Source organism: Calidris pugnax, unplaced genomic scaffold, assembly GCF_001431845.1.
Source record: "Calidris pugnax isolate Ruff unplaced genomic scaffold, ASM143184v1 scaffold219, whole genome shotgun sequence".
NCBI lineage: Eukaryota > Metazoa > Chordata > Aves > Charadriiformes > Scolopacidae > Calidris > Calidris pugnax.
Genome location: NW_015094507.1, coordinates 8,351,033 through 8,378,700, shown reverse-complemented (window position 1 = coordinate 8,378,700; position 27,668 = coordinate 8,351,033). Strand labels below are relative to the sequence as shown.

Below are 27,668 nucleotides of genomic sequence, written 5' to 3'. Positions count from 1 at the left end.
GCCAAATGCAGTCCCTTCTAAATAGGAACAGTTAGCATGACAATGCCCTTATGACATTGTAGACTCGAAACTTACTGTCCTTTGTTTGTAGGTGCTGCCTGTGTCTACTGAATGGGTGGTACTGAGCAACCATCAGCTATCTGGCTACAACACTTGTTTGCTTTGTATCCATCATACTATTTCAGATGCCAAGAAGTGTTTTAAGTTGAATGCAGATGTCTCATTGAAGTGAACTAATGGATGTAGGTTTCTAGGTGTGTATTGCTTACAGCATGGATAAAGTTAATTTTTCAAATGCATTCATGTGGTTTTGTATCTAGGTTGTATAAGGATTTTGCAACGGTAGCAGGATTTGAAGAGTCCCATTAGTACCTGAGGCCTGAACTCTTCGAATCTGCATGCAACAGGAAGAAAGCAGACCACCTCCCATCATTATTCATTACATCTCTCCTGGAAGATGACAGCTGTGTTGACAGGTAGACTGAACTTTTTTTGAGTTTCATGGGGTATAATCTCTTTAGATTGAGTGGGATCAAGCCTTTTGTATGCTTAGGCTCACATATAAGCCACAAAAACTTCAGTGTGTAAAATACATAAAATTATTCAAGCAGAAAATATAAAATGCTGCATTATTTGTTTCCTTTTTGTAGAGTCTGGGATTGAATAATGCTAATTTAAAGCTGTTGAGCAATGGAAGTGAGGAGACACTAAATTCATGTAGAACACAGGCAATTTTGGGACTAAAGTGCATTTTTTTTCAAAGTAAGGGATGCCTAACAGGGCAGGCCTGAAAGTGATTGTCTTAAACTCCATAGGTAGAAAAACAGGACCTCAAAAACTATTGTGAATATTGTACTTATTCTGAACATGAAGAAAGCTTGCTCTCCTAGAGTTATACTGCACTTCATGAAATAACGTTTTGATCTTTGTTTTTCATCTCAGTGACTACTAGACCCAATCTCTGCACAAGGAAAATGCCATTTATTATCTTCCCTTTTACCCTGGCGAAAGTGACTGAAACAAGTAGATTTTACAGTTGCCTTGATTTACTCTTGACAGAGCTGGTAAATACGTGCGTATATACATACATGTAAATACACTGCTTTGTGCATGTGTTTGTGCGTAGTTTAGATCAAGGTTTAGGAGGAAGAAAGGAAATAACCTGTGAATTATGTTACTATATTCAGGGAAGGCATCTTGTCAGCCATTCCCTATGGCTGACACAGGTGGTAGGGCTCCCTTCCGACCTGTACATATACCACCTGCAGTCCTGTGCTGTTGTTTGGATCCTATTCCCTCACATACACTCCAGCCTGCTGTGAAAACTGGGCTGTTCTGAACAAGTTTAGCAATTGCAAGCAACCTGGAATTAAACTTCAGCTTCTAATTGAATTGAGGCAGTGATGAATGTCAGAGCCCAGAAGACAGTACAGCAGCACAAAAGAACACATTAGGAACCAATACTTGAAACAAGGCATGATTAAAGTGAACAAATAGATTTTTTGCTGATGAGACCAAGCTCATCTAGGAGGAGCTAATGAGTCATTGCAAAGTCAACCACAAAACATCACGCAATATATTATTTTATTCTTACAAAACTACTTCTGTAAACTAAAGCAACGTCCTAATATCACTAGATTAGGGACTAGAGTGACCAATTCTATTATGTGTTTTATATTTAAAGGTGGAAAGAAATTGAAAGTACTTCTGAATTTATCACTATTTTCCTTTGGTTTCTTTCTGTGCCATACTCCATGTTTATACATAATTTTGCCTTTATTGCTGATATATATTCCATCTGGCTTACCATTAAGCATTCAAGAAATCAACAGTCATATTGGAAAGTTTAGTTTCTGTACAATAGATAGTGTTATGCAGGTGAATGATTTAATTTGCAGAATAAGGAAAAAATGTGTATCATGTTATTATTTATTTGCTAGAGTATATAAGGGCCTCAGTCATGTGTTTGCTAGACACTATAAACTTCTCTACTGTTTATTTTACTCTGAGTGTTAATATGATTTAGTTTACTTTTTTATAGTTAACTTCATAAAATTGCACTGCAAATCTGATTCTTGACATGGCCTAATCCAGGAGTCCTTACTGGGGTGAAACTCTTTAAGTCAGCAGAGTTTTGTCTGAGGAACTTTGTTAAATAAAGCATGGTGACTGTGTGTGGCTCTGTGCACACATAGTAACATCTGGTGTAGAGAGTCCTGTAATGAAAGAGAACAGCCTTAGTCTTCAATGCCATTTTGTGTACTTGCTCCTTTCCTCTTTGTACCAGTGTATGAAAACAGTTATCACAGATGGCCAGACCATGGAGATTCCTTCTCTAAGTCTCCTTCTTGCCATCATCTCAGTCCTGACCTGTGCTCTGCAGCAGGGTGGCACAAAATTAAAAATTTGCCAAGGGGAAACAAATATGTTTTATTTGGTGTCTACTGTTTTCCCAGCCTGTTTGCACGTGGCTGCACGGTCTGGCTCCGTCCTGCTCTACAGAGTAGAGCTGAGAATACAACTCACTAAATACAAGGGAATGAAATGTTTCCTTGATCTCTGCATTTAGTCATATTTCAATAATAACAATGTATACAAATATAAAGGAATGCTCTCCCTTAGCTCTCCTTTTATTAAATTAAGCTGAGGAAGTACTACAAGACAGAGAGTGAAGTTTGTAAAGTAACCTGTCTTTTAAATGGCAATAAAGTTTGGAAAAATGGGAATTGCTTTAACACCTTGTTTTTCCTCTTCTTAGCTCTTGAGTCCATCTGGGATAAGGAACATGCAACTTATCCTGGCCTGTCAGGTCATTCAGAAAAACGCTCTTCTGGCAGCTGCTCAGCAAGCCTCCCTTTGTTACTTGGTCCAGCCTCCCCATACCCTGGACATCAAGGTTAGTAGAGTTTTTTTCCTCACAAAGCACTAGCAATAATGGGTTTTGTCAAACTTAGACTTAGCCCAAAGAGGGCATCTGTTAATTCTGCTTAAAATCAGTTGGATGGTAGTCCTGCGCAATGCTTGGAACAGCATCACTGATGACTGCAGGAACTGCAGTGATTGTGTATTAGCATATGACATAAAAATAAATGGTGTCACATCAGTGATTTATTTAAAGTCTATTAATTGGGCAAGTGATGAAGCATGGCTAAAAATACCCCTCAGGAGAGGACTGAAAGGGATTGGAGATAAATGGAACTGGAAAGGCACGAGTGAAATCTTATAGCCTGTGGTATGCAGTAAGGCTAGAAATCACAACCTGACCTTGAAATATGCATTCTTCTGGGATGGCAAAACCATCCGTTCCTTCTGCTTTCATTTGTCCTGTCTTCTGAAAACAGAAGTATGGTCAACACTATTTCCAATGGGAAACATTCATGTCAGTCTGATGCCTCAATGTTGGTTCAAACGGCCAGGGTCACCAAGCCATTACTGTTCCTCATCTTCTATTTGGCATTTTTGGTTTTTTCATGCTGTGTTTAAGATATGGTGCTCAGGAGCTGCTCTTGCTTCATACATGCTCAATTGTTGTAGGGCTCCATGTTGCATTTTCTTATGGAGCTGTTGTGTCTCTTCCAGCTGCATTACCGTGATGAGCTAAGTGACCTCTTATGCGATTTTGAATTTATAAGCAAATAGAGATCCTTTAGGGCTTGTCTTGCCTTCTCTGTGCTCATATTGACATCTCTTTCCATGTTTCTTAGGACACTCCACCCATCTCCCCCAGCCCCCTCTTGCACCCCTGATGCTCCCAGTGCTCGGTCCCTTGCCACCAGGTGGTCTCCTCACCTCATGGCTGTGTGTGGGAAGTGCCTGTGTTGTGCTGTTCTAGCTGGGCAAGAAGCACCCTGTTTTGTGACAGGTTCATAGTCATGTGCGTGCTGACTGCCTGGCTGTCATGCTGGGAGCCCAGCTGGCCACTGCCCCCTGGGAGCAAAGCAAGCCAAGCAAAATAGCCGTGGGTCAAACTCCTCTTGACTTTTCCCTGAGCAGGGGGTTCTCCTTACTAGCTGAATGCTGATTTTGCAAAACTGGGAGGAACTTTGTACTCTTGAGACCTCTGTTCTTATGTCAAATGTATTTAAAATTAGTCAGAGGGTTCTAATGTTGTTAGAGGTGGGTTGAACCAGCTAAAGGAATGAGGCTAAAACATTTCCTGTGTGACACCAGTTTCTTTCTGAGTTTAAAGATGAAAAACAGACATTATCGTGACTCCCCATTGCCTCATTTTGGGTCACTCAGAGCTGTGGCAGGGGGAAAGAGGGAAAGGAGTTTGCCTTGCAAACTTCTGAGTATGAATTGCTGTTCCTAGAGCAGCGTCCTATCCACTTTCTTTCCTTACACGGGAGGTGGATGTAAGGGAGGTTCCAGGGCCAACACTCACCTCAGAGACTGTCAGCTGCACTAGATCACGATGGCATGCTTGACATCCTGTCCCAACGTGAGCAGGACAGTGATTCTGCACTGCACAGATGAGACTCATTGGCCCAGACAAACTGATATCCTGACGGCCCACCAGAAAAAGAGCTGCCTGCCTGCTGCTGAGCAGGAACCCTTCACACCACTGATCTCAGGCAACTTTTGGCAGCACACAGGCCTTGTCTCAGAGAGCTCCTGCACTCTGCAGCCACTTGGTGGGCACCTAGGCCTTGGCAACTGGATGGCCTGCTGTGCAGCCTCCCAGGGCTGGCCACAGACTAGCTCGTCCCAGAGGCTGGTTTCCATTCACAGAGAAGTCTGAGATTCCACATCTTTCTAACCAGATCCTGCAGCACTGAAATCCTCAGTGGACCTGAGCAACCTCTGTTTCTTTCCCAAATTGATCCTCTGTGCTGCTATACAAAAGTGCTGGTGTTGTGTGTCTCTGCTGGTAACCAGGAGTAGTCTTACTCTGGAAACAGCTCTTCATCCCCCAGTTGAAAAGGATTTATCTTCCAAACATTTGAAGCTCTTTTACTGTCTAAATGCTGAATGGTTTTGTTTCAACAGAATGGTAGCAACTGTATTTTTCATTTTCAGATGTCTCCTCTCCTTTGTAAATCATTTAATGGCTGCTGCATCCATTCTGAATCAGTTTTTGCTGATTTACAGTCAGTGGGTATTAGCTAACTAATCAAATTCACACACAAAGGACCACTAATACAACCAGCAGAGACAGTGATAAGGAGGTCATGCATCTGTTATTTCAGATTAACATGTAAAATTGAAAAAAATCTTGTATAACCTCCTTACACAGGAAAGGGAGATGGTTGCAGGATGTCACAGGCTGTATCTGCACTGAGGGACCTGCCAGTGGTGGCTGGTATGGTTGCCCACCCAACCCAGGCCAAGGCCCATTGCATCTCCCTTCAGCCCATGTGAAGGAGAGCTGGTTGAGTGATACCAAGGGAGCTGTGTGCTCTGCAACAATCTCTGTGGTCTGCTTGGTTGATAGCCAAGACCCATGGGTGTGCCATGAAGGGTGCAGGCTTAACCAACCCAGTCTCACCGTGCAATAAGCCCTTATGCAGACCGGCCTGTTTGATACTGGTCTAGGACCTTCAGAATGGCAAACTCCCATGTATTTGTCACCTCACTGCCCAACTTTTCTACACTGACTTTGTTTATAGGCTGAAACATTTCTCAGGAACGAAGACATTGCTCCTCTTTGCCTATTTACTTCTAAGGCACTTGGTGATCACTGTTTTTTTTAATACATGTTATATGTTCTCTGTGCTCAGCCAAGCAGGAAGATCTGTTCTCTGGGAAATAAGTCCATTTTCTACTAGAACAGAGCAAAGGTGTTCTTCGGTAGATCTGTCTGCAAGCTGGCATTAACTGAAGCCAAGCATAACTTAGTCAGGAGACAGAGCTCCACTCTCAAAATGTGGCGTTTTTCCCCCATTTTGATCTTTCCTTTTCCTACTATATGCAAAAGACAATAGCTCTTCTTGATTTGCAGGGGAATTAGGGTGATTTTTAGCTTCCCTGGGCTTCAAAGTGCCTGTGCCACTTTTGAAATATGACTTCAAGAACTTGGAAAAGTACCGTTTGTTCCTACTTGAAAATTAGGATTATTTTTATATAAACATGCAGAAATTTCTGAGGTTCCTTCATACCAGGAGCCACTGGGACTTAAATAGGGGATGTGGAGGGATGAGTGTAGTTTTTTGTGTTCGTGGGGAGGCAAACTAATTTTCCAGACAAGTGATCTAGACATACAATTATTTGTACATATTTGAAAATGTGAATATCTAGGAATATTTTATTTGCAGCTGATTGAATGTTGAGAATGTTGTCTGATTTATAAATCAGGTACTGCCTCTGACTCTGCTGCTGCTACAGTTTCATTATGGCTGTGCTCAGTGAGAAATGTTTTTTTTCTGTGACTTTCAATGATCCCAGTGAATTATTATATCATAAAGCTGGAGTAAATGAAAGCATACAGAATTGCAAATCTGCACTGATTTAGTAGGAAGAGCTGCCAGTCTTTACGAGAGCAAGCACAGAATTGATATTCATGTTAATTTTAGGAAGGAAATGTAAATCTAACAAGTTGGAGCAGCTCAGCAAGTGGAAGAAATTCGGTGTCTGGGAGTGAAACAGAGGATCAGCTGCTGTAAGCAACCACATTGGACACTCCATTTTCTCCTGGGCTTTCTCCGAGTTTACTCTGTACCATTAAAAGGTATTTGTTACAAACTTGGCCAAGCCCCCTCCAGTCTGGCACATGTGCAAATCCTGAGCACTACCTGCTTTACATTGCACAATGAATAATCATAGTGATGGGTTCTCAATCATACGGGCATGTTCCCGGTCACCCTGTTTCTTGGTGTGAATTGGTGGTCTGAGCTCTGTGGTTGTCTCACTGTACCCTGTCAATGGGACTCTGGCTTCCCATCAAACCCCATGGAGATAACCTGTTAATTACAGAAGGAAATCCAGATACCTTACAGGAGTTTCTAAGCATCAGTGAGTTTACAGTTGAAAACATGGCAAAATTATAACAAATAAGAAGTGGGCCAGAATAAGCCCATTAAATGTGACTTCACTCCTGTAGAACAGAGGTGGGTCTCATTGCTTGTATGCCAATTTACTAGCTCCCCAGCGCAATTTCATGGCTTTTACATGGGGTGGTGTTTACTCGCAGGGCTAGACACAGTTAGAGCAATTTTTTATATTATTCAGTGCTGATCAGCTGGAAGTTGAGCACTGAAAACTACGCTAATTGAACAACCTGTGGTTTGAAGGTATAAATAAAAAGGCATTCAACATGTCCAGCTTAGCCCAGGCAGCCTCATGGTTCCTGTTACTACCTTAACGCCTGTATAAAGAGGTAGTTGGTTTGTTTGTTTTTTTTTTTTTTTTTTTTTCCCCTTTTCCTTTGGGTTGCCAAGAGAATATTCTTTAAAAACATCGATAATAATACAATGTTAACAAAGATAAGAAGCACTTTTTAATTTTTTTTTTCTTTTTTTCTTTTTTCTCTTTTTTTCTTTTTTTTTTCTTTTTTTTTTTTTTTTTTTTTTTTTTTTTCCCACTATTCCTTTCATCATTTATTTCACTTGCACTGAAATTAAAAATATGTAGACTGGGAGACTTTCCCCGGAGCTCATCTCATCTCTAGTAGCTGATCCACAAGAGCCAGTGTATTTTTACCTGTTGTTGATAAGGAATAAGTTAAATGAACGTTGTGGGAGAAGTTGTGTCTAATCTAAAGAAGTTATTTGAGTGGTTCAGAAGGAAGTTATCAGTTCACCTTTTGAGAGGTGACTCTTCTTAGCTCCTGTGCTTTCTTTCCCTCACTAGGTCTCCAGAAGCTTTCATTTCTATTCAGCTGGAGAAATGGGGACCTCGAGAATAGGATGCTGGACATGTTCAGTCAAACGAGAGAAGCACTGCAAAACCCTGTAAAGTACGTCAGCATTTTTGAGAGGAACTGTTGGATTTTGGTGAGTAGGCGAAGTGGTAGCTTTAAGTTAGTGTTGTGGTAACCCTGTGGTTACTTTAGGGACAAAGGTAACCGGTGGCAGGTGTGGAAACCCCAGTGGAGGGAAGGAGGCTGGGACGTGGCCAGAGTGTGCAGGTCGGGTGTGGAGCTGCAGATGGTGGCCTGGATCCACTGGCAGCAGTGGGAGACTTCCATTGTGCCATCTCCCATGGGCATGGCTACAAGACTTCTGGCTGAGAGGTGCATGGAAAGCAGCAGCAGCCTGCAGACACATGGCTAATTAAAGGTTGTGGATACTAACGGGCATCCTAAACCATTTCCAGCCTAAGTAAGGGGGTAAATTCTGGCTATAGTTATGCTGTTCTGGGCTTTTATGTATGAAGCATCCAACAGAGGGCCTAGCTAGAGCAGGACACTATGTGAGGAAGGCTCCTTTAATAAATATTTCTAGCAGTTTTATTATTTTTAGTTTTAGAAGAAGATGTGACAGCTATAAAAAATAATAATTGTAAAGATACCATGATGGGTATGAATTTTGCCTTTTGCAAATTTCTCTTTACCCAGTGTCTAGAGGTGAGAACATGGATCCTGTGTCTTCTGTATCTTATGCTGAATACGTTACATATTAGGCATGGCCTTTAAGAATTTACTGGGTAGTAAAATCAAACTCTTTCTACTCAAACACTTAATGGCTATTCTCTTTTTGAAATAGCATAAATTATTTAGTTTAGTGTACTCATAAGCTTCTTCAGCTCAGTAGGATAAGTGTATGAAGAAATAACTGCTAGCTGCACATTCTTTTAGGAAATATTACAGAATTTGTGAACAAAATTATATGAACCAGACTTGAATAAAATAATTCTAAATTTATTTACAAGACTGCCTTAACTATCTACTGGGTCTGGCATACTGATTGAAATCTTTATTGATGTTTATCCTCCTTAAAGTTTTGGAATTTCATAGTTTAGATGTTTGTAATATTATAGATAACCTGGTAGGGTTTTTAGAATTACATTAATAGAATATTACAAGGGTTTTGGTTTTGTTAGATTCACAGTACCTGTAAGTCCTACATGCATGATATTAAGAAGAAAATATTGTCTCATTATAGGATGTAGTTCTGAAACTCAAAAGAGACGTTAATGTTGAATATTGCCAGGAGGAAGTATTTCTGATATAGACTTTTACTGTATGTCTAATGTATGTTTAATACAGGTCTAGTGTAGACATTTCCATGCAAACACATCATGTTTTAAACATAACTCTTGTTCTGAGGGCATATTTTTCATGTGGATAATATGAATTTATGTACTTCATATTCAGAATATGCTAAGTAGAGGCACACAACAGCAACAATTTTTTGTTATTTCAGCAGAAATACCAGATAAACATCGTAGACATGAGCGATAAATTGTAGTGGAAATAATGTGCAGTAGATCAGAGAATGAACGAGTGGGATGTACTAGCCTGTGAATTCAATCTAGTTTGTAAGAGCTTGGGGAAAAAACAGAGGTTCAACCAGAGTTGGAGTTGATTTCTTGTATTTTTTAAAAATTCTCTGATCATGTGTCATTGTTCAGTATTTTATGGTTTCTGTTTCAGATAAGTTTATCATTCTGGGACCTTTGTCTTGCACACAATGTCATGAGATTGAGCACACATGCCAATAGAGAAGGGAAAAAAAAATAAGGAAATGAGCTATTTCTTGTCTGTTTTCACTGAGAAACAGGCTGTACTTGATGTACTGCACTAGACTAGTTTATGCGTTACCTTTCTACTGCAGTGCGTAGCCTGTTAGGAAGCCACCTAAGAGCTGTGTGTTCCAGATCCACTCTGTCAAAAGCCTGGGCGAGAACCTGGCATGTGGCCAGCATCCAGGTCTGTCTTCTCCTCGTGTGGCCAGCTATACAGAGGTGCACCATGGGCAGCCTTGGGAAAAAGGATGGCAAGGAGCAAGCTGCCAGTAGGGCACCTGTTTCAGTAATGATGTAGATTTGTTTTGTGCTGCAGACGCAGACTGCCTTTAACCCGGGCACAGTTTATCGAATGAGTAGTTAAGGCTGGATTGATGGGTCTGGAGGCACCTTACAGCCAGGGGCTGGAGGGGAGTTTCAGCACAGCTCAGCGACGACGGAATCTGACTCAGGGTCACACCGTCTCATTCTCAGTTCTGCAGTTAACACGTCATCTCACGTAGCTCCTTCCTTCTTCTGCTTCCTTATTGTAACGTCAACATCGATAGCTCCCACAAAGTGGTTGCTCTATTAACTTGCAGATATTTCTAAGGCATTGTAAAGACTATGCAACTGTGTGAAGAAAAGCATTAAATCTAAAATTTACCTTGGTTCTTAAATGCCACTTTCACAATTTTTATCCTGCTGGCTGTCACACTACAGAAGAATCATGGCTTGTAAATTTTGCTGTAGAAGATGCCAAAGATGTCCATACAGAAGGAGATTAAGCTCAACAAAGGTAGAGTTTATCTGGACAGATGACTCCCTGCACAGCACTATATATTTTAATTATTCTTTTTTAGGCTGAATCAGCATGTGTCCCAGCATGCCCTGAGAGGTCAGCTCATTGGGTACTACAATAGTCTAAGAAGCCTCTTAGATGATTTCCCTGCCATCAGAGACAAGTAATTCATTGGACTACCTCAAGGGAAAAAAGAGGAGCAAGACTTAAAAAAAAACCTTGCAGCTGATCCCAGGTTTGTATTGTGTTTGCAAACATGTTCCTGGGGGCCAGAGTCCTCAGTCGGAGTGTATTACGAAGTAAAGGTGAATCCATGTTTGTAAGGGGACTGTTGGTCTGGAAGTGCTCTGAGCAGTGTGTTCTGCCAGTCTTCAGGCAATGCTGATGGATGTAGAATGTGCACAGTCTGAGTTGCCTGCAAAAGCTGGCATAAGAAGAAGGAAAACTTTAGAAATGTGCTTGCTTCTAATCCCAATGCTGCACGTAAGAGGGAAGGAAATGGATAATCTCATATTCAGGATGTAAATCTGCTGTAATGATTAAGCCTAGGTAGTAATGGTTGTCTTACTTTTTAAATTTTATTTATTTAAGATTTAAACAAAACCTGTTAATAAGTTGTAGTCTTGTGACTTGTTGGAAATTAGGAAAGAAGAGAAAGAGCACACGACAGACTAGGGGATGACCCTGTGTCATCTACTCCTTTCAGAAAGGATGTGTTTTTGGCCATGTCACAAGGATCTCCTTCCTCAAAACTTGTGGCTAGCAAAGTGAGCCCTTCTGCTGATTTTCTGTAAGTCTCTGGGCTCCCCACGTTAGTGCCCGTGGGCAGATGGTTTTAGATGTGAAAGCAGTCACCCAGCACACTGGCTTGGCTCTTGCTCATCTTGTTCCCCAGCAAGAGAGAGGCTCGGCAGCAAACCCCCCAGATGTTAAGGTTCAGGCAAAAGGTTTAGTTCTGATTACAAAGGTTGAGATTGTGGTTACAAGCTCAACAAATCATAAAATGTGGTTCAACAAGATACTTGAGCAGGTGCTTCCCTGTTGTTTAACTGCATGCCAGCTGCAGGCCTGTGGAGCTACAGCGACCTTGGGCTTGCTTTTATCTTGCTAGAAGCTGCTGGGGAGTAACCCCATCACAGGCCCATAGCACGGGCCTTTTTTCTGCCTTTATCTACCTGTTTTTATTAGGTGTTGTCTAAGGCACAGTATTTTGTACTGCCATCTCGGATGCCGTGAGAGGCTTTTAAGCTCTATTGTATTTTGCATAATATCATAAAAAGTTGTACACGGACCATTCATAACACATTTGCTCTTAGCTTTAGAAGGAGCCTTCTCTGGACACAGTAACAGAAGAGATGATACTAATCCTAGGGCAAAATATTTTAGTAGACTTATGTTTCAAGCTGAAGCTACCCCCCACTCCAGGTTCTTTCAGTCTGGGGGTTCATGGGTCACATAGTGTCCATCTTCTGCCCTGAACTTGTTTGGGAGCTAGGACCAAGAGTGGTTACCTGTCATAGCAGTTGCTTTGGTTGCCATCCTAGTTAATCAGCAAGGACTAAGTCAAATATGATTTATTTGCCCAGAGGAGCTGCCTTCAGTTGCAGAACCTATGTTTCTGCAGTTCATGCTGTGCTCTACCTCATACTCTTGGTGTCATGGGGACATTGAGCAAAGAATAAAGCCGCGGTGCATTTCAGGAGTATCCATCTTGTGACAGAGGAGGTCTTGCAGAGCATTGCCTCTGTTGGGATATTCCACATACAGATCAGCAGGTCCTAGCACCCTAGCACCCTAATCAGATACTGGGTTGTGCCTTTTGGACTTTCAACAGCAAGAAAATATTTCAATACCATATATACTGTATAAGGTTATACTATTACACTTCCAAAATGCTAATGTAAGCATTTTAACTTATAAGCAGTTACATGTTGTCCTTTTACACTTCAAAATGAAATAACCTAGAAAATAAGTATGTATACACAAGTATGCCCTTTTATTTTTTAAATAGCCCTGAATTTTCTGAGGTTGCCTTTTCTCCTCCTGTGCTTTGATGCTTGCGTGTGTCTCTCCAGCAGCTTGTGGCCCAGCCACTGTCACTTCCATATGGCTTGCTATACTGTGCTGCTTTTCTGTGTTTGAGAAACCAAGGAACCTGAGAGCAAACCCTTATCTGCTGGGGGGAGGCAGACATGAAGGTGTCTGGTGAGCAGCGAGCGTGGGGATGGCTGCAGCACGTCCTTTGCACCTGCGTCGACCTGCCCCTGGCATTCACACCAGGTAAGGAGCTGCAGGGAGCAGGAGAAAAGGCCTTAATTAAAAATGGCTCCTGCCCTTTCAGCCCCTTTGCCCATTTTTTGTCCCCACTTTATCAGTTATGACCAGTTACTGTTTCATTTTCTGTTGTTCAATTGAAGCTAAGAAGCACCTTGTAGACAGCAACTGTCAATTAGTTATAATGAAAGCAGAAATTTAGCTTCCATCTTGCCTGCATTTAGAGGGTTATAGCAGGACATTAATTCAATTGCTTTCTTATCTTCTGAACTAATCTCAGAGCATGCATTTGTGGCTGCCAAGTGCTTGAGGGGGGGGAGCAGGTCCCGTCTTCCCTGTCCCTCCCTTCCTCCCTCTGAGAAGGACCTGCAGCTGGGTGGAGCAAACAGTGTATGTGGTGGACAGGGGGAAAGGTGGCTTGTTACAGCAGAAAGAAGGAAAAAAGATAGGTGTGGAGTGGAGAGGGGAGGGAAGAGAAAAAATTACATGGAATAAAGAAGAAAGGAAGGAAGAAAGAAGAGACTCTTGGAGAGAAAGAGAAGAAATGATAATGGCAATAATTATAATGAAAAGCTTTCTGCAAATATATATATGTACTTTCATAAGCCCATAGTTCATTAACATCAGTGGGAAATGTTTGAGAACAGCCCACCTAACTTGAGATGCCTGTATCTGGCTAGGATCCCCTGATAAATAACAGGTGCTTCAAAGGGATGACCCATTTCAGGCTCTTGTTTTAGGATGAGATGAGTTGTGTCCTGGAAGTGCCTTTTTCTTTCTCCGTCCACTCAAGGGGGTGCTTATATTGTCAACATCCCCATTTGGTCAGTTGAACCCCCTGTCCTTCCTGGTTTTGCTGTCCTTATGTTACACAGGGTCCAGCCGCAGCAGGTCGAAAGGAAGGCTGTGGGTACATCCCCTGCACTGCCCTTGCTGGCTTACCTATGCCTTAGCAATATCCCTTAGGAAAAGGCAGAAGTGCTCAGGTGCAGCAGAATTGTTATCTTACATAAGATAGAAAAAGATTCCTGCAGCAACTGCCGTCTTAAAAGTTAATGTTAGAAGCAGGAAGAAAGAGGAGAATGTAGGGCTGTGGTTTCTGTGTGGTTGTGCCGTCCTGTTCTTCCCTTCCCCCAGCCTTTTTCTTTGTTCCCGGACTTGGCATATGAAAGTAGGTCATAGCTCTCAGCCATACATGTTTTAAAAGTACTAGTCACTCTGTGAGCATGACGTAGCATCTCTGGGATGTTGGGGGGGGGGGGGGGGGGGGGGGGGGGGGTTGGGGGGTGAGGCAGAATCTCCATATTAATGTGCCAATATCTTTGTTCTGAAGTGTTTAATTTTATGCTTTAATGAGAGATCCTCTTTCTGGTTAAGGCAAGCCTTTGCAAGAAACTATTTAGATATTTGCTAGTGTCATCAGGCTCCGGAGCAGGGGGAGGGAAATACTTGGTGCAGGCAAAGAGGGGGGGGTGGGTGCCTCCGTGGCAAAGCCCATCGTGGTGGGAGTCCCGTGGAAATGGGGGAGTCCCTGAGTAAAGTGTCCCTCAAAATCAGGTTTGGGATTTACAGTCAAAAGAATTGGGGATTTTGGCTCAACCGCCAAAAGGAGGAAAGGAGAGGTGATGGGTGTCCCACCACGCTCAAATTCAGGGTGAGGGGGGTTTCCTCCCTCTCTTCATCTGTGCTGGCATCTCTGAGCTCTGATTGCTTTCCTTTCAGGTGAACAGCTCTGTCGCTGTGTGCAAAACCTGGCGTCCTGTCTCCGTGTGCTGCATCTTCCAAAACCCATTACTCATCGGCGTGAGGCGGGATAACCTGCCAAAGCAGATTGCCGCCTGCAAATGCAACTTCCTCGCCTCCCCGGGCCACGTCCTGCTTCTCCAACTCCTCTTGGGGGGGGGGGGGGGTAGGGGGAGGGTGTGTGTTAGGGGGTTTTTTTCACACAATGTAGAAAATCTGTTTTCTCTGGGATTAAACTGTGTTTTCTTAGGAGATGGCACTGCAAATCTTTCATGTGTTGCTGGGGTAGGCAGCACCTGGGCTTATCTGGATGCAGTGGACTGTCCTTATTCTTCTCTGAGGTGCCACATCCTAGGGTGACATAGTGTGGGGCTCCTTTACAAACACACCTACAGAGAAGTCACCCTAAGCATCCTGTGGTGAGGTGGGGAAGTCCAGCATCTGTGACAGGCTGCCCGCCAAACTCTGTAAAGACGAAGCACATCTGGAGAGCGCGTGTGCTTCTGCCTTTGGAGGAAGCCCTGGTTGCCCTGGTTGCTCTCTGCCTGCTGGTATCGTTTATGAGCTGTGATGTAAAGTGGAGGAAATGGAGAGCGCGAATGCTAATCTCACCCTGAAACAGCGTCATTGGTCTGGTTTCCTTAGGTACAATTTGTGCTTATCATTCTGGTGCAAAAGTTAGGAGGGCACAGCTGGTTAAACAAACCCTGCCCAAATATAATTTCCTTGCTTACAACACAGAGTGTTTAACCTTTCATTACTCCATCCCACCCAAACCAAAGGCCTATTTTTTGCATTCAGCCTTGCTTTCTTTTTTTTTCAGACAATAGGAAAAAAAAAGATTAAAAACCCTGCAAAACTTACTTCAGAAAGAGCTGAATTTAATCTTCAAGCTGAATTTCTATCTATTTCAGAATGTACTAGCTGTGTATTGTACTTCATGTATGTGAAGACAAGAAATGGCACATCGTATATAAAAACAGGAAAATGCATTATTCATGTAATAAATGTTGTCTTTTCATATCTTCTGGCAAAAAAAAAGAAACAGTGGGCTGCCTACTAGTAATTGCATATCATATTTTAAAATAATGGTATAGATTTTTAATGCCTGCCTGCTGCTTTGCCGGGCCTGTCTCCTGTTCTAGCCAGCAACAGCACGTTCCCAGAGGCAAAGACCCTGAATGCCCTCAGCACAGCAGCTCACATCCCTGCTTTATAAATCAGATGCTTTAAGAAAGTTTCTTTTAAATTTCTCTCACATTCAGTAGGTTTTGGAGGTCAAACCTTTACCCAGTATTGTACATATCAATGCTAAATCATGTAATGTCTAAAATACACTTGCTCCGAATCTTAAAGGCAAATACTATGTCCAAGGGAAAGCTTTATCAGACTTTTAAAAAGATATATTTCTGGGAAGTGACAGGCAGAAAGAAGCCTCAAAATGCTAAACACCTCTCACTTTTTTGCTATAATTCAGATCCTTCCATTGTCGACCATGCTCTTTGCTGTCTCCAGATGGACACACCTTCCTTAACTTGTGGTTCATCCCTCACCCTACTGAAGGGCTGATCATGTTCAAAATGCTTCCAGAGAAGGTCAGTATTTGCTAATGCTAAAAGAGATTTTTTTCTGGGCGGGAGGCAATGCACATCTTTTCACATGCATTACAATTTTTTCTTGTCATTGGAGGTGCAGAAATAAATACCAGTGGTTTCCATCTGGATGGAGCTAGTATGTGCTTCTGATGGAGGGTGATGATGGGTGCCTGTCAGGAAGCAGGGAGCTTTGGTCCTCTGGGTTCAGAGGTGGAAGCAACAGTAAAAGGAAAGGAAAGATCCTTTAATTAAATACCTAAAGATCTTTAAATATCAGAAGTAATTAAATCAAACCTCAGCCACATGCTGTGCATTGTCTTTTCCTATTTGTGAAAGCATTCCCCATCCCACCAGTTTGTAAAGTATTGTCCTTGTCCTCATGTACACAGAAGTGGCAGGCTGGGACCTTTATGTCCTCAGACTTATTTCTGCTGAAATAAGGGGGACATGGGGACAGGATGGAGGAGGTAACTGGGCTGGTCCTGGCCTGGCAGTGTGGGAGCTGGAGATGTTGCTGCACAGGGTGGAAGGACTGCGAGGGGAAGGCTGCCTGGCCATGTCCATCGATTTGGATAGGTGTAAACATTGAAAAAAGTGGTTGTAAGAGGCACTGGGGGAGCAGTTTCTAAACCAGAAGCTGTGACACCAGATGGGATCGTGACAGCTCGGAGTGGTATCCTGAGCCTGAACAAAATCAGGGCTTGACCTTGCTCTGGGAGCCCCGGTGCCATCCCAGGGAGGTCTCATGTGGTGCCCAGGAGTGGTTGTGGCCTGGGTAGCCAAAAATATTTGCTACTTTGGTGTGTTTGCTTAGGGACAATCATGTGAATAGTTTTCTTTGTGCATTTGTCTTGTCTGCAGGCTGCTCTCAGAGCTCTCCACCTAAGCCTAGGAATTGTTGGTGCATTTCACGATATGGTTTCATATCTCCTGGCTTATGCTCAATTAGGAAATTCCCCAAACTGCTTTTGTGCCTTAAACCCAAAGCCTCTGACCCAGACTGGGGAGGGACTGACAGGATTGGTAAATTACAATTACTGTGTGTTTACGGTAGATAGTTCCAGGTGCAAAGGAGTGTGATATGCTGGTGGTAAGAAAGGGACAGAAGGAGCATGAGGATGCGATTGATGTTAACTGAAGAATTAAGTCAAGATTGAATTGCAGTGATATTTTTTTAATTTTTCCTGCTTCATTTTACTGATGGAAGACTGATGGGTTTCGGGAGGATGCCCACAGCATCACAGATCTGTCACAAACTCACAGAGAAGCAACATAGCTACCAGGCTTGGGAGGTCTGCTCTGGCAGGGATCAGAGAACATGGTCCAAAAATTGCTCTTCCGCCTCTAGCCAAGTGTCTGTTAAGCCATCTGGTCAGCCCATGATGATTTTATCTTTGCCAGAAGATTAAAAAAGGCAGGCTTTGGTTCCTCTAGTAAATCTGTGGCTTGATTCTCTTTCCAAAGGATGAAATAGCTGAGGTGAGTGTCGTCCAGCATAAACGCATATTTGTGCAGAAGTAGTACCAGTTCACCTAACGGCTTTGACCTGCTGTTCATGTAAAACTGTACTGCAGGAGTGTGATTGTGTCTGCCTTTAGTGTCTAGCAGTTAGGTGTGTAGCTACTGGTATCTAACAACTAGTTAGGTACCTCTGCTGTCACTGGACACCTTCTCTAGACACTGTCACAATGACATCTTTGAAGGAGTTGCCCATCCCAAGCTAAAATGTGTTCAAAATTGGATGAAACCCTCTTCAGAGGTGCCTAAGGTTGCAGGAGCCCAGTTAACCTTGGTGCCTGATAATTAGGCAACTAAAGTCATATGAGATAATCCTGTCCCAAGTGTTGAAGTGCTCTTTGTGTTTGGCTTTTCAGCCACTGGATTATTCCCACAGTGAGCTGGGATTTCAAAACATGGCAAGTTACACACACCTTCTCCTCTATGGGGGTGTGTGCTGTGGAGCTGGACTGTTTTCAAGCCAGCTACAAATGCCCACATTTCTATGTCTATATTTGGTGCTGTTCAGGCACAACTCAGGAATAAAAACTTTACCTGCACAACTTCCCTTCTGTCCTGGTATCTTTTAAAAAATGAAAAATTGATTATGACAATTGGGTAAAAATATTAAATTCTTCAAGAAGCGAGAAAAATATATAAAAGACCAGCTTTGTCTTTTAATGTCTCCAGATTTTATCCCTTATGTATTTTTCTTTTTATGTGAGTAAGATTTTTATTATCAGTTCTGAATTTATCTTCTTGAAATTTCATTTTGGAAGGGAAGAAAGGACTCGGTGAATCATAAATACTTGTTATAGCTTTTATTTTAATACTGTGCTTGTGAGTGTTTGATTTTGAAGTGGGCTTATTTTCTCTAACAAAAAGCACTCCCTGTTCTGTGGTGTGCGCTCATTGTAACATCAAGTGCGTATTAGTAACTTCATTTGTATATGGCTGAGAAAGCTCATATAAATTAGCATGTTTAATAAGCTTTGAAACAATCAAGAAGACTCAGCGCAGTGATCACTGAGAAACCACATAACCAGATGTAGGAGGAATATTATGTGCAATGTATTTCAATTTCAGACATATCTAATGTGTGCCTAGCCACCATGCTCTTACAACAGAAAATATGGACAAGACGGAGTCCTCAGTACGCTGCTGTCTCTATAACACATCTTGCACAGACATTTTAACTCCATTGCTCCTGACCAAGAGATCGTTCTAGTCGTTGGTGCAGCAGAATAATTTCCCTCTCCCCCAGATCAGATCATTTAACTTCCTTAAATGATGGCAGCCCCTGCAGCCTGACAGAGAGAACATTTGGTTTCTATAACAGGTGCTTCCAAGTTAAATCACTTCTGCAGTGGCTGCGTCTCAGGAGGTAGTCAAGCCCTGAGCACACATTTCCTACAAACACCAAGAGCAGGTTCTCTTGTAAAGGTAATGACCTGTAGGGACCCATTGCTTTGGGAAGTTTTTGGCTAGGCTTAAAGGGAATAAAAAAACTTTAGGGCCTCAGCAGAAAAATATCCATTAGGTTGCAAAACTGAGACCCAGTAGTATTTTATTGACAGCAGTTGGAGAAGTTGTCTCTATTGTTCACTACCAGGTAATAACTAGTTTAGGTCTTCGGACTAAGTAAAATGCCATCTCAGGACCTCATTCTGTTATTGTCTGACAAATGTAATCTCAATCTTTTCAGTTGGAAGGGACCTACGATGATCATCTAGTCAACCAGATATGATAATAGAAAGATATACCACTGTCCTTGTTGGTATTTTATTATAATTGATTTTTTAATGGGAAAAGGTAATAAAAGAACCATTCTTTTGAAATGCTTTTACCTTTCATTCCTATGCCTTTTGCTCCCTGACCTTACTACATCCTTATAATTCTCCACCTGCCATAATCTCTTTTCTTAAAGCCTGGTTTTGTAGCGTTGAGGGGGATATAAATGCATTCTTCTTCTGCCTCACAGGGGAAAGAGGAAAAATGGAGAAAGTCATGAAGTCCAAAACTCCTGGAGGAAAAAAGAGCTTACTGAACTGAGAGATTTTTAAGTGCATCTCCTGAAGCCTTATCTGATAAACTTACTGTTCTTGGGACTCCAGGGACTGAACTTCAAGAGATACAGAAAACGATTGACAGCCTCCAGAATCCACTGGATCCCTATGAAGTACCCCAGCTGCTCGCTACTCACAGAGAAGTGATCTTTCTACAGTTCGATGCAGCATTCAGACATTGACTACGGTAGGAATTACAGGCTTTATTTTATTTATTTATTTTATTCATAAAGAAAAAACATAGGAATGATGAATTTAAATTTTGTCCATGGTATCTGCTCCAAGATCATGAAATGTGCCTGTAAGTGTAGAAATTTTCTCTTCACTAAAAGTACCAATTTTCCTTTAACTGAAAGTGATGAGAGTCCTCACATGCTTCATTGAGGGATCTCAACACACTATGTCAGTGTCCTATTATCTGAGCTTTATGTTGTGATTCATAGTTTACTGAATCAGGGAGGTTGGTAGCTGCTACAGGGGTAGACTTAGGAGTTCATGTCTTGTTTTCCTGCCGGATCTACATTTAATTTTGTAGTTTCCTTTATCAAAGACTGCTTAATAAGCAGGTGCAGGACTTAGACCTGCTTATATCGAGATCTAGGTAAAATGTTGTTGTTTACCCCACCACAGAAACCCAACTAAGCTCTTCTTTTCAGAACTTTCTTAATAGTAATTGTCTCCCTTTTCTCCCCACTCTCCTCCCATACGTTGGTCACAGAATGGTTTGAATGTACCTAATGGAATAAACTTTGCAGAACCAAAACAAGGGAAGAACATGCAACAGTAGAAGAAATTTCAACTCTCCTCCCCTCTGTAGATGCCACGTGGTGGCATGATGCAAGACTAGATTTGTAGGAGTAGTCTGTGTGGGGCAGGCAGGCCATGGAGTCCACCAGAAGAGAAGCAGCTCCTGGACTTGCTTTTGAGTAACATGCAAGTTCAAAATGCTACAGTTAAAGAGCTGTTCTCTAAAAGCAGCCATGATGTGCTTGCATAAAACATCCTTGAAGGACCAGTGAAAGCCAAATAAGTATCACCATAACTGAGTGCAGCTTCAAAATGGAAAACTACATAAAAATGAGACTACTTACTGAAAAAAAACACTAGAAGGATTAGCTAGGGAAGTTAAATCCTTGCAGATGGCATGGAAATTCTTTGGGGACATACTGGAGGCACTCAAGAAATGTATACCATATGTGAAGAAAGACTTAAGAAAGGGTAAGAGGATGCTGGCATGGCTAAACAGCAGGATTAAACAGATATAATCTGTTTAAAGCAAGAAGGCATCCTTCAAAAAGCTGAACTTTCCTTCAAATTAAGAAAACAGAAAAGACTATAAACTGTGAAAGGATAAATCTAAAAGGATTCAAGACAGCCCAGCAAAGATTTTGAGAAACAATTTTGCTGAAGGCACCAAGACTAATAATAAATTTTGTTTCGAATATACCAGAAGCCGGAAACATGTAGGACCAGTAGGTGATCAGGAGTGTTCAGTGAAGACAAATCAACAGCACTCATTTAAAAAAGTGATTTGTGTGTTTCTGCATTCCCTGTGGAAGAACTTCAGGAGGTTCCCACACTAAAACCTTTCATTGTTGGAGATGCATCAGAGGAGCTGCTGCAAGTAGAAGTGTTGCCAGGGAAAGTGATGGGATGAGTAGACTAAAATGAAGATGAACAAGTTGCCAAGACCAGACAATGTTCAAGAATTCTGAAAGAATGCAAAGATTGTTAATTTTTTTTAAAGAAGCCAGAGTGCTAGCTATGGGGTGTAGCTTCTTGCTTAACCTTGAGACCTGAAGACTGGAAGTGGCTGATGTGTTGCCAGTTGTTAGAAAGGACTTTAAGGGTGATCTGGCTAATCACAGGCTGATAAGCCCAATATCCATAGTGTTCAAATTAGCAGAAACTGTAGCGACATAGATAAGGGGTTGATACAGTTTGTCTGGATTCCCTGAAAACTTCAATAGCCCCACAGAGGCTCTTAAGGAGTCTGAGCAGCCACTGGATATGTAAGGAGAAGGTCACATTTGTAAATAATTTATTAAGATTTAGGAAGAAGAAGACTGTAAATGGGCAACTTTTGCAGTGGATAAGAGAGGTTACCAGTGGCTTCCCACAGGAGTTTGAACTTTCTCCTGAGCTGTTCAGGGCTCATAGATGACACTGAAAGGAGGCTGAAGCTGAGGTGGTACAATGTGTACATGGTACTGAGACTCCCAGGATGCAAAGGGCAAGAGCTGGCTGGAGAAGGACCTTACAAAACAGAGTGGCTGCAAAATAAAACAGCAGATGGAGTTCAGTGTATGGGTAAAATGATGCACCTGGGGAAAAAAAAAAATCCCAATGTATAAAATTACAGTCTCTAACTTGACCATTACCATGCAGTAATGAAATATCAGAGTTATGACAGATAATTCTGTCAAAATTTCATCTCAGTAGAGATAAAAAAAAAGGCAAATTGATTCCTTTTAGGAGAGGAAAAATAAAAACACCACTATACAGCCAAATAAATCTGTGTTGATGAGCCTACACAGTTCTGGTCCCCACCTGAGGAAGGACAGAGAAGTCACAAAGGTTCCCAAAGGAGCCACATGGATGATGAAAGGCTGCTGGGTGGAACAGCTGGGGAAGAGCTCTGTAAAACTGTCAGTCAAAGGCAGGGGATAAACAAGGAGTGTCTTCTCATGTTTTTTTGAGCATAAGGTGCATCCCAGGTGAACAGCACGTAGCCAGCTCTGAAAAAAAAAAAAAAAAAAAAGGTTGTTCTTGCACATGGTTTGTAATTAGGCCATGGGATTTCTTGCTGTGGGACGTGGTGCGTGATAAAAGTCCATAGAACTCAGAGGGAGACTGCACAATCTCATGGTAGACAAATCTACCAAAGGTTATTAAATGTTTAGCAATCACCTCTGGCTGAGCAAATGCCCGAGCTACAAATTCTTGGAGGCCATGAGAATATCTGTAGGAAATATCAGCATGTGCTTCCTCTGGAGATTTTTGTAATCTTCTCATGAATCCATTTTTGATCACTGTGTGAGACAGGACTCTGAGCTGCATGGACCTTTGTTCTGACCCAGTGTGACCACCCTTGTCCTGTCCAGTGGAGCTGTGTTTGTACAGGTTTGTAGACTAAGGATTTTTCTGGAGATTCGCAAGAAGATAAAAACTACCTTGTGCTTTTATTTCTGTCTTCTCCTGATTAAAATACTGTAGGGAGAATTGGCGAGGGCATTTTTTTCCTTGGATAAGGAATTGTGCATTAACAGAAAGTAGGGAGAAATGCAGTATATCAGATGCTTCATCTTTCTTTTTCCTTATTGCCAGTGCAATTAGTTTCCATTTTCTCCACACCAGGGCTAGCGCTGTGATACTCAATCATGTTTAATCTCTTCTGAACTTCTCTGCCAAGTTTGATCCCAGAAGCTGCTATTTGTCCCTGTAATCCCTTTGTTAGTCCTGCAACTGACACAAACCGCATGTCGTTTTTGGAAGAGGTTGTGAGTGTTTTGACAAAACCGAAAGAACAAGGTCCCTGCCTTAGAGTTGCCATTCAAAAGAGGATGTGCAGCCACAGAAAGAGCTGCAGTCTAGATGGCTTCTTATATTGCAAGAACCGGTTGATCGGGGGGCTCTTTGTTTTAAAAGCGTGTGAATGAAGTACAGGAGAATTGAGGGTGACAAAGAGACTTGCAATGAAATGACAAAGTCATATCTAAGCCTGGTTGAGTAACGTATTTACGTGATGCAGACAGTGCAGTAAAAAGTAGCTCTGTGTGTGGAATTGCACAGCAGAACGCAATCCGAGCATGAGGAGCCAGCTGGGCCCCAGAAGCCCCGTACACCTCTGGTGTGGAGCAGCACTCTGCTGGTCTAGCAGCTCCTGCTGCTCTGCTGGGCTCTGGTGTGTCTGCCTGGCCCAGCATCTGCTGGGTGAGACCAGGTGCATCTCCTGGGTGAGACCAGGTCTCATGGAAATCAGTGGGGAGTGTTGTTGCTAACCCTAGCTCTGGACTCCAAGCATCCTTATAATTAAGCTTCCAAAGCTTCACAAACACTTTTGAAAACTTGGAAAATCTTTAGTGGCTCTCCCACTTTGTATAGGAAATTGTCCTATTACCAGGAATCAGAAGCAGTAGAGCTCCTGGATTGATATCCAGTCTATTAACTACCTGAGTGTCCCTCTTTGTCAGCATAGGCATGTGTTTTGCTGCAAATGTCCCCAGTCAGATGCACTTTCACATGTGCATCTACATGATTGACATTTGTGTCTATTAGTTTTAACTGTCATATCTGCTGCTATCCTTAACACTCGCTCCCATGTTGGGTTATGGTGAAGAGCAGTGGGATATTTTTGAAGTCACCTTACTTCTTTTTAATACAAACATTTTGTTTCCTTTACAGAGGACATTTTTGTCCTTGGGGAATGTTTCAGCCTACCAGAGTGTTACAGGCAGGGTATACCTCCACTGAGTAACTCCACAATTCAGAATGCATTTGCTTCACAGCTACGGCCCCCACAGCTTCTGCATCCTCAAAGCTCCAAGGTGAGTAAAGCACACCCTCCGAGGCACTCTTCCTCTGTTTGCATCAAGCTCTTTGGAGAACAAAGTCCTCTGCAGTTCTTGCTGGTGTGCTTACTGCTTCCCTACCATGGTGCAAAGAACCTAACCACTAATAGCTAATTAACTTGATTCACCATTAGGAATTCTAGAAAACATTCTGTGCAGAAGTGAGTAATAAAAATTGGAGACGGAATGTAATCACACTGATGTCACCAAAATGGAGTTTTTCTGTATGATAGATGTTGGTGTTTCTACTAACTTTCAGTTTTGGTAATTACCCTTTTGAGCTCTCCCATCACCTGGTTGCAGTTTTAATTGCCCGACTGTGTCTGTCATGGTTGTGTGCAAGATATTTATATCTAGAGGTTTCTTAGCTATAGTGTCACACAGAGCTACATAATGTCGAACTAGATACCTGTGTGCTAAAGAGGCACCTTGAATGACATGGGCAAAGAAAGCTGGTGTAATGTTAAAGGAAGTAAAGATGAGTCTTCCTGCTGATATTGGCATGTTCCAAGGCAATAGGCAGTTTTAAATAATCATTCTAACTTCATGGTTCCTTATTTTCATCCATCCTGATAATTATCCAATACCAGATACTATTGTTTCACCTTTACTAATGCCTTTCCCCAGCAATAAGTTATAGGAATACAGTTTTCTGCTACCCCTGCCTTGATTTAGGTAATAATGACACATGGGACCTCCTTAGCGTAACTGAGAAAGAGGATTTGTACGGGCATGCAAAATCTGGACATCTTTGATTAATAAGATGTCCTGATGCTTCTGAGATAGGAGCAGCAAGAAATGATTGACAGTAAGTAGGTAAGGACGTGGGAGCTATTCTGGGGAGGCAGAAGTAGCAGAGCATCTTGGTAGGAAATGTATTCTGGAATGAATCTTATTGCCTCTTTCCCAAGGAGTGATAATAGATGCTTCTCTCTTTTCTAGTATGTGGCCTACTTTCAAAGTCAGAGCAGAGTGTGTCACATATCAAATAGCAGCTTGGCCTCTGGGTTGCCTTTTCCTGATCAAATTAGATGGGACTCTCATAACTAATTGAATGTTGTTCTTATTTATGAACAGTCACCTCTATTCTTTTAGACACTCGTGCATTTTCCTTGGAGGACATTCCTAATGGATGGAGGATTGTTTCCAGTCACTATCAACAACACAATTAATATAAATTACAACATGCAGGTACAGTGAGACAGCAGCCTTGTGCTTATGTCCAAAGAAATAAAGGCAAGATGAATCTATCATGCAGCAGGAAAACAACCTAATACCATCTCATTTCCTGTCTTTGTTTTCTAGAGGAGAAGTGAACAAAAAACATCTCACCCTTTTCTCTCCAAAAGCCCATTTTACCATTTAATTCACATTTGATCTTTCTTCAAGCAGAGCAGAGCATTTTTATTGATAACGAACCTATACTTATGATTTTTCTAGTGTGCTAGAACTAGAGAATCGAATAATTTTTATGCATGGGCATATGTGCTTTAGGACCTTGGTGCTAAAAGCTTGAAATCCATTTGTGTTTACGACACAAAAAGCCCTGTGCTGACAGTTACCTGCGATTTGCTGTTACTGGTTAAGCTCTGCACAGCAGACCTTCAGAGACTCTCCCTTCCCCTCCAGCTGTGCCGGTGCAGCCTGAGTGGTGCAGATGGAAGAGCTGCTCACGTGGAGACGGTGGCAATGCAGTTTCTGGTGGAGGATGTACTGCAGAACAGCTACGGCTCTGCTGGGGAAGATCACGCGGACTGTCAAGCCTCGTTAGCTAAGAGCAAGTCCCAAAGAAACTGACAACTCAGTTTCTTTGGGACTGCACAGCTTCTGTGTAGGGCTCCTGATAGTTTTTGCAACTGTGCACTCTGTGCACATAAGCAACCTAGACCTGAGGTACGCTGTAACAACCTCACCTACTCCTGGCCATCTGGTAAGAAGCAAAGGGGTCTCCTGTAAATCCTGAGTGCTCTCAAGAGAAGCCCCAGATAGATCCCTAGAGAGACGTGCCCCTTGAGGGCCTGTTGGTATCACCAGACCTCTGGAGAAAACAGACTGTCCTGACTTCTCCCCGCACACCACTGAAGGTCCAGCTCTTTCTTTATCAAGAGCTGCTCAGTGCAAAGGAGAAAGGAACAGCCTGGCCACTGTCTAAAACCAAACCCAGTCAAGGATAAGCAAGGCTCTTCCAGGCTGTACTTGCATTGTGGCTGTGGCTGTGAGGAATGGTTGCTGGGGGCACCTAAAACCTGACAGAAAAAAGATTTGGTTCAAGGAACGAGGAGGGATTCAAACTGTTTGTGGTGGAAAACAGATAGACTGACTGATTTGCAAGGTCAAATGGATGGAAAGGACAAAGTTAGTTATTTTAATGTCTGCTTCCCTCAAGATCTGAGCTAAGAGTTTGATTTCTGTAACAGTACTTTAGTTAGAGACCAAGCAGAAAGTGTTGCTGTTAAAAGCGATTCACTTGGGGAAAGCAGCAATAAAACAAAGAATTTAACTGCTGTGTGATTTTATCCTCATCTCTGCTGTGTGTGAGTACTCACCACGATCAAAAACCAGCCTGGGATTTCCCTGTACCCTGCTCTGAAGAACACTGGTGTAAGGACCCATTGCAAGTTCTGATTGTGAAATAGCCTGTCACAAGTCTTTTCCCATTGTATATTGGGAAGAAAAGCATGTGAAAAGTTTGCCATAGCTTTTTGAAGCAAAACATTTCCCTGTGACTTCCAGCAGAACTTGGCAGAAATGGTTGACTTAAGTGCAGACTGGTTGCAGAACAGCAAAAAGACATGCAAACTTCTGCTGAGGCATCACAGTCCGGTCACCACGTAACTTGCTGAGATCTTTTCTGGTATTCTGGAAGCAACTAGAAGTATTAAAGGCAGAATGGGGCCAACTGAAGCTGAAGCAAGGCTATCAATAGTTCCTCTCTACAAAGAGTTTTGTGAGCAATATGGGTGAGTTACCTTGGATGCAAGAATATTCCAGAGTGATCAAAAAGGTGAAAAATTAGAAAAGTCTCTGCCTTCTCCATCCATTTTCCTCCTGTCCCCCTCTTTCACTTTCCTTTTTTTTTTTATTTCTACCTTTCTTCATTTTTGCTTAACCGAGTAATTTCACTTTTCTCTAAAGGCTTAAGAGCTACGTTTTTTTCCTTTGTTTCAGTGCAGTTGTTTTTTCCCCTCTTTCAATGTCTATCCAGACTGTTTGCTGCTGATGTTTTCCAAGCACATTCTTCTCAGTCGTGTGACCCGCCTTTGTATTTCAGGCTCCATAAACAATGTTAAATACAGTACTTGAATAAATGGAAATTTTGGAAGCCTGTTAGATGAATTGTAGCAGAATTCTTCTTAGCCCTCCTACTTGGCTCAACTTTGAGCAGACAAGAATAGAAAATTGGAAGATTTCCATCAGAGAGGCCTTTCTGAAAGCAGAAAATGCAACATAACTTTTTAAAATGCCTTGTCCCCGGAAACCACAAGAAAGGAAGTGAAAGAGCAAGATGACACAGTAG

The 27,668-nt window shown here is 42.2% G+C and overlaps 1 protein-coding gene across 1 annotated transcript in view; it reads left to right on the top strand.

Annotated features, from left to right (window-relative positions):
• Nucleotides 1-27,106, top strand: part of LOC106901588 (transmembrane protein FLJ37396) — a 60,335-nt gene extending 33,229 nt beyond the window's left edge. The window contains 10 exon segments of the mRNA XM_014964434.1: nucleotides 321-466; nucleotides 1,685-1,878; nucleotides 2,759-2,896; nucleotides 7,789-7,931; nucleotides 10,467-10,640; nucleotides 15,900-16,017; nucleotides 19,496-19,767; nucleotides 23,985-24,127; nucleotides 25,247-25,342; nucleotides 25,781-27,106. Of these exon segments, the coding sequence (XP_014819920.1) occupies nucleotides 321-466; nucleotides 1,685-1,878; nucleotides 2,759-2,896; nucleotides 7,789-7,893 (583 nt within the window). The 3' untranslated portion in view covers nucleotides 7,894-7,931; nucleotides 10,467-10,640; nucleotides 15,900-16,017; ... (2 more) ...; nucleotides 25,247-25,342; nucleotides 25,781-27,106.
• Nucleotides 27,107-27,668: the final 562 nt, after the last annotated feature.